The sequence below is a fragment of the Dermacentor albipictus genome, chromosome 5 (genome assembly GCF_038994185.2).
Source record: "Dermacentor albipictus isolate Rhodes 1998 colony chromosome 5, USDA_Dalb.pri_finalv2, whole genome shotgun sequence".
NCBI lineage: Eukaryota > Metazoa > Arthropoda > Arachnida > Ixodida > Ixodidae > Dermacentor > Dermacentor albipictus.
The window spans coordinates 126,886,825-126,899,349 of NC_091825.1; the positions used below are offsets into that span (position 1 = coordinate 126,886,825).

Genomic DNA, 12,525 nt, shown 5'->3' on the forward strand with positions numbered 1-12,525 from the left:
GCCGGAGAACGCCCCTCCCCCTCCTCCGCGCGCTTCCGGCCCCACTTTCTCCCTCGCACACGCGATATTGAGCCGCGTTCGCCGGCTCCCCTTCCCACGCGTTCATTCGCACATGCAGCATACGGCGCGCGGCGACGATTTTATCGCCCTTGGACTTCATGGGTGCGATCTTGTACGCGTTCCAAAATAGAACGGAGGCGGTCCGTTCCACCGAGCCGCACACGGTTGGTCAGTTTGAACGGTGAAGAACGCCATGACGTCAATTGAGAAGTGATATCTGCTGTCAATCATTCCGTGTTGTCTGCTATCGGACGAACGCAACGGAACGGACCGCCACTTTCGCGACGGAAAGAACGGACCGCCTCCGTTCGAGTTTGGAACGCGTACAAGATCGCACCCCTGATGTAACCTCACGGCGACGGCGACGGCAGAAATGCGCCTGGAGTGTCCGCATAATTGCTGTCGCTATAATACGTGGCTGAAAAGAAGAATACACTACATAGTATATGTATACATGTCCACTAAAGCTTGCTGACTTAAAATGTCTCTCCAATGAACTTCTAGCTTTTTGAGTAAATAAAAGTTGGGACGGAAGCACACCAGATTTTCAATCCCGCAAATTCTACGGCGCACACCGTATAAAAAAATACGCTGAAATGGGCAGGAGGGGGAGGGGTGTTTTCGAAACGGACGGTGCTCCTTAGGGAGTCGTCTCGCATACGGAATGGTTCCGCAATCGGAAATTGAGTGTAGATACACGAAAACCTTATACTCGTCTATTACAATGCGTTTTGAACCGAACTGCTGCTTTATTTCCCACGTCATGCCACGTATTCACGCTCTTGCAGCTAAACTGGTTCTCGAGTGCACCAAAAATTTCGAGATTGGGCGATTATAATTCTTAATTATTTAAATTAAATTATGGGGTTTTACGTGCCAAAACCACTTTCTGATTATGAGGCACGCCGTAGTGGGGGACTCCCCAAATATGGACCGCCGGGAGTTCATTACCATGCACCTAAATCTAAGTGCACGGGTGTTTGTGCCCCCATCGAGATGCGGCCGCTGTGGCCGGGATTCAATCCCGCGTCCTCGTGCTTAGCAGCCCAAAACACCACAGCCACTCAGCAGCCATGGCGTGTGGCGCAGTGAAGTTGCTTGAAGCTTGCGAAGTTCGGTTTTATACAATGACGTCACCGTGAGCAGGTGCGGAAACTTCAAGAAGGCGTCGCCACCTGCCTTTAGTTTTTTGCGTCTATTCTGGGTTATCAAGGCGCCTCTCCCGGTAAGTGCGTTAGTTTTTCTTCTTTTTCAAGCGTCTCTTTTAGGGTAAGTGCAGCTAAAGTTCGTCACAGATTCGACATCGAGAGCGACCTGTGGGAATGCGACCGCAGAGCGCAAGCTGCTGCTGTCGGCACGGTATCGCAAATAACCGGCGAGTTCCGTTCTGGGGCCAGAAGAGAGATACGGTGGCTTCCCGGGTCGGATGCGCGGCGTGTGCTATATATGGATAGCGCAATTAGCCTACAACGCCTGCCAGCTGCACCGGCGCAGATACCCGTTCAGAAAAGACCGCGACGGAAGCGCGATAAGCCGCATGCGACGCAAGGGAAAGTAACCCTTACCTCGCAGAGCGCGAATTGCGGGCAGTTACGGGGGCGGCGACAACTGAGAGAACAAAGGGTAGCAAATGCAGGGAGGTTAACCAGAGCAGGCGTACACTTTGCGACGCTGCATTTAGGGAAATGGATAAAGGCTAGAAGGAAGGAAGGAAGGAAGGAAAAAGTGGAGAAGGAAAGGCAGGGAGGTTAACCAGTTTAGCTTAACCGGTTTGCTACCCTACACATGGGAAAGGGATGGGGGCGATGAAAGATGGGGAAGGGAGAGAGAGAAAGGCTAGAAGAATGCATAGAGAAGATATACGATGGTCTTTTAATCATTTTTTTTTTTTACAGTGTAGGTGCTAAGGGAAGGGAAACGCTGCCGAAGTCGGCAGACTATAGGTGGCGCCGTGAAATTAGTAAATTTGATGGCATCAATCAAAAGCGTTTGCACGCTCTGGGGCTTATCTGGTCCCTAAACGATAGCCGTCAGCTGCCCGGCTCACGTTTCCTTTCTTGAAAACTCTGTGCTCGTTACTTTCCTGTTACTATTGCTCTGTTACGCCGATAACGCGCATGCCATTCGTGACCTGGAAGTACCGAGCGCGCAGAGTTAAAGAAATGAATTGTGGGCAAGATAGATGACTGATTGATGTTGTGGGACAAGATAAGCACCAAAGATGGCAGACTTTAAGAGTGTAGGATGGTGTCAGTTGAAGCGAAATGAGAATGATTAAAGACCGCACGGATAGACTCGTTTCGCAGTCGGCATAAATTAGGCTGAGGATGATGAAGACGACGAAGTGAACGCTTTGTAGATTACGTGATTGAATTGTTCGCTGGCGAATCTATTGATTGATTGTCATCGTCGCCAATATTTCATATTTTCGTCCTTGCTCGCTCATCAAGCCTCTGCTCAATGTAAGACTTGTTCATTCGCAATGTCAAAGCTGTGGTCAATCAAGCTGTAGTTGGTGACAAGTTGACATATAAAAACGCAATGAACAACGTGCCGCCTTACAACCCTATGAGTGTGTGCCCCAGCAAATACCATTGGCTCGTTTTCACAACGTCACAGTGGAGACGAGCTTCATAAATAATTGGTGCCTGAGAAGAACTTCAGTTTGGCCTAGTTAGTGTTTACTGCATATCATATTGACCGTAAATAAAGACGGGGACTGCGGAAGAGAACACAAAAACGACACGGGCGGTGGCACCCGTGTCGTTTTTGTGCTCTCTTCCGCTGTCCCCGTCTTTATTTGCGGTCAATGTGATATGCAGTAATTGGTGCCATTTCGAAAGTGTATCTTTGAAAGCGGAGGCGCAGCGCGGTTTTGTGGCCGGAGCCTGTACTTAATACTTAATACTTAGGTTGTGTCATGGACTATAACGGAATTCTATTTTTATGTAAACCTTTAATATTGCCCTTGAGTGTTCATCTCTCCCTTCTATCGCTTCCCATTCTCCCTTCCCTCAGCGTAGGGTGGCCAACCAGACTCTTGACTGGTTAACATCACTGCCTCCTTATCTCTCTCTCTCTCTCTCTCTCTCTCTCTCTATCTATCTATCTATCTATCTATCTATCTTTCTATCTATCTATCTATCTATCTATCTATCTATCTATCTATCTATCTATCTATCTATCTATCTATCTATCTATCTATCTATCTATCTATCTATCTATCTATCTATCTATCTATCTTGAGTGGTCACTTGCAAATTGGAAATTTTTCGTGCGTGTGCCCTCTGAGGCGTTCCAAGAATACATACCTTTCTTGAAAGTGTATTCAAGATGAAATAAACATTCATTCATTCATACATATGAAGGTCCCGTACATGTTCCCGGTGTCTCGCAGTTCCAGCTTCCCTCCTGCGGTATGTAGTTACAGGCGTCGAGGCGTTGCAGGGGCAGAAGGCGCTCCCCACTGCGCATGCGCAAGCCGAAGGCCACGTCTCCCGCAGCCACCTGGAATCGCCAACTGAGCCGCAAGCCAGCCCTCTCCACGTCCACCGGCAGCTCCCACCGCTCGCGGCGAGCGATGGTGCGTTTCTGGGCGCCCATTTCGTCGAACACGGAAGGGCTCGAACACGCGACACCTTCTTCGAACCGGCCGCCAAAGTTCACCTGCATGTAAATTGGCGAAATGTTTGTCGCACGGCAGCGCTCTGTCTTAGTTATAACACGAGTGAGTACATGTATGTTCCACATGATTACTGTCGTAGCAGAAACACCCCCTCCCTCCCCCCATTGTGAGAGTTGCTTATAAGAATTTTTATACTATGAGCTTAGTGCAAAAAGAAAAGACAAATAAAAAGCTGCATAGCAATTCTTTATCGAAAGAGAACACTGTCCTCCACCTGAGAGCGGCACCATCTACGAAGGAGCAGCTCGTGCTACTCTGAAGTAGTGTTGTTATTGTTGAGGATAACAATAATGATGATGATGGCGACGATGCGGTGGTGGTGTTCTTCCCTTCGTAGCGACCCTATCAGTATTGCAGAAATAAATGTCATGAGTAAAACCCTGATTATTAGTGAAACCATGTCGCTGACAAGCACTGCCCTGCATAGCTGGCGATGATCGTCTGCGAATGGTCACCGCTCTCCAGCGAGATCGGTGGCACGTAGCAGGGGTGTTACGGCGTGCTTCCTCTGAACCGCAGTGAAACCAAGCGCAACATGCCGAGGTGGCTATGGTTGGCTTTTATGGAGCATCCATGGCCACAGGAGACTTGTTTGTAAGAGAGAGAGAGAGAGGGGGGAAAGGGGAAAGGCAGGGAGGTTAACCAGAGAAAAAAAATCCGGTTGGCTACCCTACGCTGGGGAGAGAGGGGAGGGGGAGGTAAAGTGGAAACAAAGTAGAGATAAGGAAAGGAAGGAGCATAGACACACAATCAAGACTCATTGGTCTCGTTGATCATCTGCCAGCAGCGACCAAGATATCAATGTACGCCGACGACATATGTATATGTAAAAATCTAAGAGGGGTCTATAGGGATTTCCGGGATACCATAGCACTTAGCGACCGCCTATAGTTTTGTATTATTATTATTTGTTTTGCACACATATACACATATACACAGGTAACAGGAAAGGGAAAGCGAGGAGCAGGCTGGCAACTGCCACTGGAAGGGGCACAACGCCTGCCTACTCTTGTATTGACGGACGTATTAACTTCCTACGTTTCATTTTACTGTGCCAGTAAAATTGCGTCTCATGGGGAATCCTTCGTTGACCAGTGGAAACCTTCGCAAGTAGCGATCGCCGTAAATCAAAAAGCTGGCCGGCTGGCTTAGACCTGTGCTAACAACGACTGCGCCTAGGATTTACATTAGCCTAGCATTTACAATAGCAGAGCAAAGTCGCTGAGCTCTTAGCTGATTCCAGCTGGCTCGGCTCTCTTTCAGAGGGGAAGGGCAAGTGCACTGCGTTTTTGGGGCGGAGCTTGTCCTTATTAGGCTATCATCGACTATGTTTTGTCACATCGTGCCAATCGGCGCCAATCCGTGCTCTTTTCCCATCACGGTAAGAAAGTGGGAAATGTAATTTTAGTTCTCTTGGTGACATCGATACCTTGATTAAGATAACAGCTATGTATAATCGCCTGTCTTGTCTTTGTAGCTTAACTTTTTCTGTCTGAAAAACTTGTGGTTCAGATAAGTATGCCAGTCTTGCGAGCTACTTGACCACCCACGTGTTCTTGGAGAGCATTTCCTGCTGAGACAATGCACGGAATGCCATCTGCTGGCCGTGACCGACCTTGTGCTTGCACCGTGGGTCTCCATCAGGTCCCACCATGTCTCCACCCCAGTAGGCCGGCAGCTGAGCAGCGTCAATGATGTTCAATACGTGCTCCTTCCAGCCATCTGTCACGGTGAAAAAACGCATATACAGAGCTGTATACATGAGGACAACTTTCGGTGGTTATGGCGGAAATCTACGGAGTCGGAGCGCGCACATGTAGGATAGCTCTTGAATATAGTCCCAAATTATCTGCATTATTTATTTAGGCCGGGATAGAGAAAACAAGCATCTAAGCTGCAACGTCAAAATAACACAAAACGGGGAAGTCAGTGTCAAATTTGACGTTTTATTCTGCCTTTCTCTTTCGTGCTTGGGCAAATGCGATAACGTCGCAAGCAGACGCTACGCTGATTCCGCCAGCACTTTTTTCGAGAAACCAAAAGTGTTGGCAAACGCTGCCGGACTACTTGGCGCAGTAACACGCCTGCAGAACCTCCACCGCCGCAGCTTTCTCTTCAATGCCACGGAAAGTTGTCAGCGAGTACAGCAAGCAACTTTTCACGCGCAAGCCATTTTGTCTCCTTTGTGTTGTTAGAAATTTTGGCTCCTCTCGTTTTATACGCTCAGTCATGGCAAGGAATATGAAAATTATGAGTTCGTATAGAATGCCAAACACAAGGAAACACATCACACAAAGCAAGTGGGCTGGAGTGACTGATGCGATGGCAATATCCACGCTACAAGATGAACTACAACGAATACAACAAAATTTTCGAACAAAGTAAATTGGCCGTGCATGAAGTAAAGCCTTGATACTCCAGCCACATCCAAGTTTAAAAGGAGCCGTACGATAAATGTGTCCTAACAATTATGTGAACATTTGTCGAACAATGTATGTATGTATGTATGTATGTATGTATGTATGTATGTATGTATGTATGTATGTATGTATGTATGTATGTATGTATGTATGTATGTATGTATGTATGTATGTATGTATGTATGTATGTATGTATGTATGCACGCCGTATGTAAATCTGACGTGCGAACTAGGTGGGGTGAGGAAATACACGTTTCTGGAGGAAGGCAATGTTATGCAGCTGAACACACTGCTCTCTGTATACTATACGCGATCATGTTACGGCTGAGCAGTATAAAGGAACGCAGGCTGCTTCAGATGCCGAGTGTGACCTGGACGTGACCGGTTCCACCCTGGTTCACGGTAAACACTTACCTTTGCCGTAGACTTCAATTTTGTCAGTCGTCCTCTGCGTCAAGAACGGCCGCACCATTTTCCACAGCACGGGGAAGAAGTTTGGCGCTGCATGAACAAAAAAAGAAAGAAAAGGTAGGCTGTGAATGAGAAAGTCAGTCAGCCTGCATTGTTGCGTTGTTGCAGTCCCGATAGCCTGCTTATTTGTTTGGCTCGCCATTCAACACGTCAGAGGGCCAATGGATCCGCGTGGAAATTCACTCTGGAGTCACTGCCCCGAGTAGCTTACGGGCGTCTGTGTCACTCTCTCTTTCAAGGGACGCTGCCTTTTGTGTATAAGACTTCTACGACGTTTCGTAGATGTGGTGACTTTTCTTCACTTTCTTTCTTTTTTTGTTCTTTTTCTTTCTATTATTCGCAGTGGAAAGTACAGGCATTACTGACAACGCATTACTACTTCTATAGCAGATCAATGTTTTGACACATAATGAAAGGCGCTCTGTATTGAATAGTTATAGCTGCACATACCAGGACTATGGGAAAATTTTTGATTGCAGCGATATACAACGTTCCATATGTTCGAAAGATCCAGCGATGGGTTTTTTATTATTATTATTATTACTGAAATGAATATTAGAAGAGGTTGGCGCCTATATGGTGGCACTGGCTACTCCTTGTCACTTAGCAAAGGAAACAAAGTTGCGTAAAAAGGTAGAATAATGACACGAAGTATGGCACTCAGAGATGTGTTATGAGCCTTGTGGCGGATTCCTTACCATTGATGACAATACACTTCTCCAGGCACTCAGGATAGTGGTTCTCCATGGTTTGCAGTACGTTGGTAAGAGTTTTTACAGCTGCGCTGCCGAGCAACAGAAAAGGAGAAACACCGTGGTGGCCCGTCAGGCTATCGTGCAATGCACACGACGTATATGGTGCTACCCGTTCTCGTGACTAAAAGACAACGACAATGCGCTTAACTGATAGTAGATGAGTGCATGGTTGTCCGGTGCTGAGGTGAAATGTACTTTTCTCTCTTTCAAATAATTTTCATCACTCAGCGCTTTAGCGCGCATGGAAATTAGAGAAGGTATAGCAGCAAGGGAATGAATGCTTTCTCTCCCTCCGATTGCCCAGCTAATCGTATACATAATTATTGTATCACTTCTCGTTGTCCTCTTCTCCAGCGCAATGTTCGTTAGAGTCAGGCGCCGAATTCACAATGCCCTGGCTGCCTTCGATAACAGAATGTGACTATTCGCTGGCAGCATTTCTTAAAATGTTCCCCATTACAATGTTGCCTATTGCTATATATGCATATATGCTATATATGCATATATGCAGAGAGTTTTCGGGACAATGACATAGATTACGCCTGTTTAATATCGACAGTTTGATAGTTGTACGCCAGCTAAACCGGCAACGGGCTGGCCATATAGTTCCTACGAAAAATACATGTCTATGCCGAACATTATGCGTCATCCGTGCACACGTTATGAGTGCTTTAGCATAGCTCAACCCGCTGCTGTGATTGGACGCCTCGATGTGACATCACTGCACGCGCATCTGGCAGGCGGAGTTTCGTAAAAAAAAATTATACGCGATGGTACTGTGGGAGCCACTGGGAGCTCCAAGCAAAACGGCTCAGCTAGCACGGTAATGATGGTTTGTACATGAATTTGCCTAAAATTTGTCATTCTGTGTTCAAGTGTCGTTATTACCTTGACAGATTATCCATAAGGAGCAAAACGTTGCACCATAAATGAACTGATTCGCATGATTCCGCATTTGCGAAGAGCTTTCGTAATTCAAGCCGATAAAGACAGATAAAGCTCGGCAATGTTTGAAGCCAGAAGCACGAAGGTCAGAGAGAGAGTGAGAGAGAGAAAGGCAAAGGAAAGACAGAGAGGTTAACCAGAGATCATCTCCGGTTGGCTACACTGTACTGGGGGAGGGGCAAAGAGCAAGTAAACGTACTAACCATCACTCCAGTGCTAACTGAACTATCATTACTCTAGAGCTCCGTCTAGTGATTTTAGCTGGGAACTGTGTCCTCAAACATTGCATCGCCATGCCGGATTTCCCACTGAGCAGTGCCGGAACTCATTTATGTTACTGAGGTTTGTGGTTGCAAAGCCTGAACTACGCTTGGGTTATACCTATGTATGCCGGGTATCAGTTTTTTTTTCCTTTAACGCCGACGACACCATTGCTGTGCCCGTGAAATCGTCATCGTCAGGCCAGCTCCTAACCTCTCCCCACTTGGCTGCATCCTTCTAACCCGTCTAGTGCTTAGAGTAGAATTTTCAAATGCTACTCCTTTTTCATAGGAATGGCCGATAGCCCCCTATGTGACTTTTTGCGGACGCAGAGAGACGACAATGCATTGTATTTGCGAGTACCCTCGTTTCAACCAGCAAAGAGCAGCGCTCTCTTCTACACTGGACCAGCTGGACAAGCGCCCACTCACAGAAAATAATATTCTTGAACACTGGCCCACACAAACGGCGCGAGCTGCCGTAAACGCGTTGCTGCCTTTGCCAAGAGACACCGCATAGTGCGACAAATTGAAAACGTGCACTGTGTGACGTTGTAGTACGTCTCAGTGGCCCGCCATCGTGGTGTAGTGGCTATGGTGTTGGGCTGCTTAAGCCCGAGGGCACGGGATGAAATCGCGGCCGCGGCGGCCTCATTTCTATAGGGGCGAAATGCAAAAACGCTCGTGCACCGTAAATTTGATGAACGTTAAACAATCCCAAGTGGTCAAAATTAATCCGCATACCCTCACTGCGGCGTACCGCATAATCATATCCTAGTTTTGGCATGCACTGTAAACAATTTACACCCTTAAAAGTAAAACATGGAGCAAATGTTTCTTTAACTGACACCCTTAAGGTGTCAATTATATAAATCACACCCTAATTGTGTGAGTTACACACATTTACACCCTTTTTCACTTTTCAGGGTGTAAATTATTTTACAGTGTGTAAAACCCAAGAGCGTATGCTTTCATGTCTTAGTATATAGGCGCTGACATTGTGTATACGACTACGTCCGCCTCAATGACCGTGTGACAGCGCCCACAGACATACATTGTTAGTCCTCCAGTTCTTTTTCGATATGTTTCAAATCTCTTTTCATTTCGCCAGTGCAGGGTATAGCCGATCAAAGATATTGTATAGTGTCCTTCCTTTGCTTTTATCTACATCTCTCTTGTCATAGGATGAATTAAGATAAAGCTTGGCCCACCATAGCAACCGGGATTCGAACTCACATCCTTGCGTCAATGTGCAGTTGGGACCTGAACGCGCTGTGCCAAGCACCTCGGAGCGTAAACGTTCTACATAATTACGCTGTTCACTGCTACAGCGTAGCTATGACGTGCACTAAACGTGTTGTCGCCGCTGTCGCGCATTTGAGTGACTTACCTTGCCAACAGTACAGGTTACGCAGGCTGAATTTTTCCAAGTCTATGACCATGTATTGAGACTGTATTTCCTTTCCACCCTGTATCGCAAGAGATCAGAGAATTGTAAGGCAGTAATCGTAGAGATTATTACGTCGTCTGATTTTTCTTTTTTTTTTTAAGGCACGACTAGAAAAAGCGAAGGAGTGCATTTTTATTAGCTGTAGATACGCCTGTAGCAGAAGCATCGTGCCGATCGTTTCGGGCGCCATAAATTGAGCCCGTATTGACGAGGCATATGCGCGAAGAGAAAGACAGCGCCTACCAACTGTTTAAAACAAAATTTGCTTGACGTCTTAAATTTTTATACAATGAAATTGCCGAAGATAAAACCATCGGAGCATCAGATGTTTACAACTGTGCAGCTTAGCAATGAAAACAAACATCACAATATACGAAATACATCGCTTTGGACGCCCAAAACAAAAAGAAAACAAAAGAAACTTGTGTTATACATCAATCTAAAATTTGCCGCTCATTTGGAAAGATAAGTTTCGTAAAGTTATCGTAAACACTGTGATTACCAAAGGTAATCTTTGAACCAGTACATCATCTAGTATGTTCGGTTTACGAAATTTCTATTTAGGTTTCTGGTGGGCGCAATCAGATACGTTGTTGCTGTCATTGATGACGACCACAATGCCACCATCACCATCGTAATGGCAGTTGCCGTTAAACATTCTGTATTGTACACGAGAGTCTTGCGTCCGTTCGTTTGTAAAACTTTGCTTTCTCTCTAAAATGCAATATTGTTTCATCAACATCTGTTCCGTGTTTACTTACTGCAAGTATTTTTCAGTGTCACATTTGCTTGAATATAAGCATATCGGACGGCACACTGACATAAAGCTACATTCTAAATACGGCTTCGGGCAGAGTCGCGACAATCTGCATATACAAGGAATGCCAAGCAGTTTTAAGTGAAAGAAGATTGCCTCCGCAGACACCTGCTCACTTGTGCCCACCATTCACTGCTAGTGTGGTCATACTTAGCAACAACGCAAGTGAATGTAGGCTGTTACGACACGGTGCCATTGTTATCGTTTGGCAATCTGGATCTTCACATGTCGATTACAAGGAGCGACGTATTGCGTACTTTTGTTAGTTTGTAATGCAGACAAGAATTTTTAAAACTATGACTGTTCTATAATTTTTCAGATTTCACTCCCGGCGTTGATGTCACCGAAAGCCTTAGTTGTAGAAGTTTGCCGGTAATTGTTATTATCACGTCGTCATGCCAAAAATAAAATAAAACAACAAGAAGATCGAACAAAATAAAGTGACCACACCTGTTATTGAGCCTAGCGAGTTCACTTTTCAATATGAACGGTCAAGCCAATTGCAGCTCTCAAACTGCGTTTTTTTTTTTTCATGACATTCATTGCAAAAAAAATTGAAAAAGTGCATCGAAAAGCTATGTATTACAAAACAAAACAGCCGTGCTCCCATTTACAAGTAAGATACCAACAATGCGCAATAAAGTGAGATCGCAGCATCATTGTCAGCGGTTGCTGCGGCCGCCAACGTTCACGACGCAAACTAGCACTAAAGTCAACAAACTGAAATGAACCCATTGGAAAATAGGTTAGACGGTACATGAATAACGAGGCAGAACTATGTTGTGCCTTTCGAAAGCGGTTTGTTCGCACGCCGCTGCAAAAGTGATGCTACGCGGAGGAAAGCGAGTTTTAGCACTAATAATGCAGCAGTTATCTTTTTCAGCTGGCTTCGCAGTTTTCGTAATAATGCGCGATTTTTTTTTTGTCGCTCACCTCTTTCGAAGAAGAACGCTTGAGGAACTCCGTGTACTCCATGAGATACGTACAGTGTCGCTGCACAACTTCGGGGGTCAGTGACGCTATGAACGCTGCAAAATATATCGAATAGGGAAGCTTGTTACCCGTCATAAAGAGATATGGCGGGTGGTCACACCCTGAACAAATTATTTAAGGGAAAAGCTGTCACACACAATGCCAATGCTTTTAAATAAATATAATAATCTACGCGTTGATATCACCCAAATAACGGCCCAACAAGTGACAGACTTGTATATGCAGGATGTTTAAATTAGTGGTTGAGTGTACATCCTCTTCGCTAGTATATATATAAAGTGTGTATATATGCTTCTGTATATGTGTGTGTGTGTAGGTATGCATACGAGTGTGTATGCATATACGGGTATATGAATGCATGTGTGTGTATATATATGTGTGTATATAATGTTCAGCGGCGTATTCTTGTCTCATTTGTATTCACCACGAGAACCACACAAGCTACCCTAAGTATTTTTGGTTTAGTCACCAGTGGCTCTTATGGATATGGGTGTGCATGTGTATATGCGAGTATGTGGGTTCATGAGAGTATATACGAGTATGTGTATATATATGTATGTATACATATGTATATGTGTATGTGTATATATGTATGTATGATGCATATGTGCTTCCATGTATGCTGTTGCCGAATATTCTGTAGAGGGGGCTGCGGGCCTCGTCAAGCTG

General features: G+C 45.5%; 1 protein-coding gene across 2 annotated transcripts in view; it reads right to left on the reverse strand.

The window, feature by feature from the left end:
* Nucleotides 1–12,525, reverse strand: part of LOC135913917 (SEC14-like protein 2) — a 43,221-nt gene that overhangs the window by 7,090 nt on the left and 23,606 nt on the right. Inside the window, exons 6-11 of one of the 2 annotated variants that reach the window (XM_065446607.2) lie at nt 11,797–11,891; nt 9,987–10,065; nt 7,335–7,415; nt 6,580–6,666; nt 5,361–5,467; nt 3,372–3,726 (exon numbers count right to left, since the gene is read on the reverse strand). In XM_065446607.2, coding sequence (XP_065302679.1) covers nt 3,415–3,726; nt 5,361–5,467; nt 6,580–6,666; nt 7,335–7,415; nt 9,987–10,065; nt 11,797–11,891 — 761 coding nt within the window. In that variant the 3' untranslated portion in view covers nt 3,372–3,414. The remainder of the gene's footprint in view (nt 1–3,371; nt 3,727–5,360; nt 5,468–6,579; nt 6,667–7,334; nt 7,416–9,986; nt 10,066–11,796; nt 11,892–12,525) is intronic. The other variant, XM_065446606.2, reaches the window with a different exon arrangement.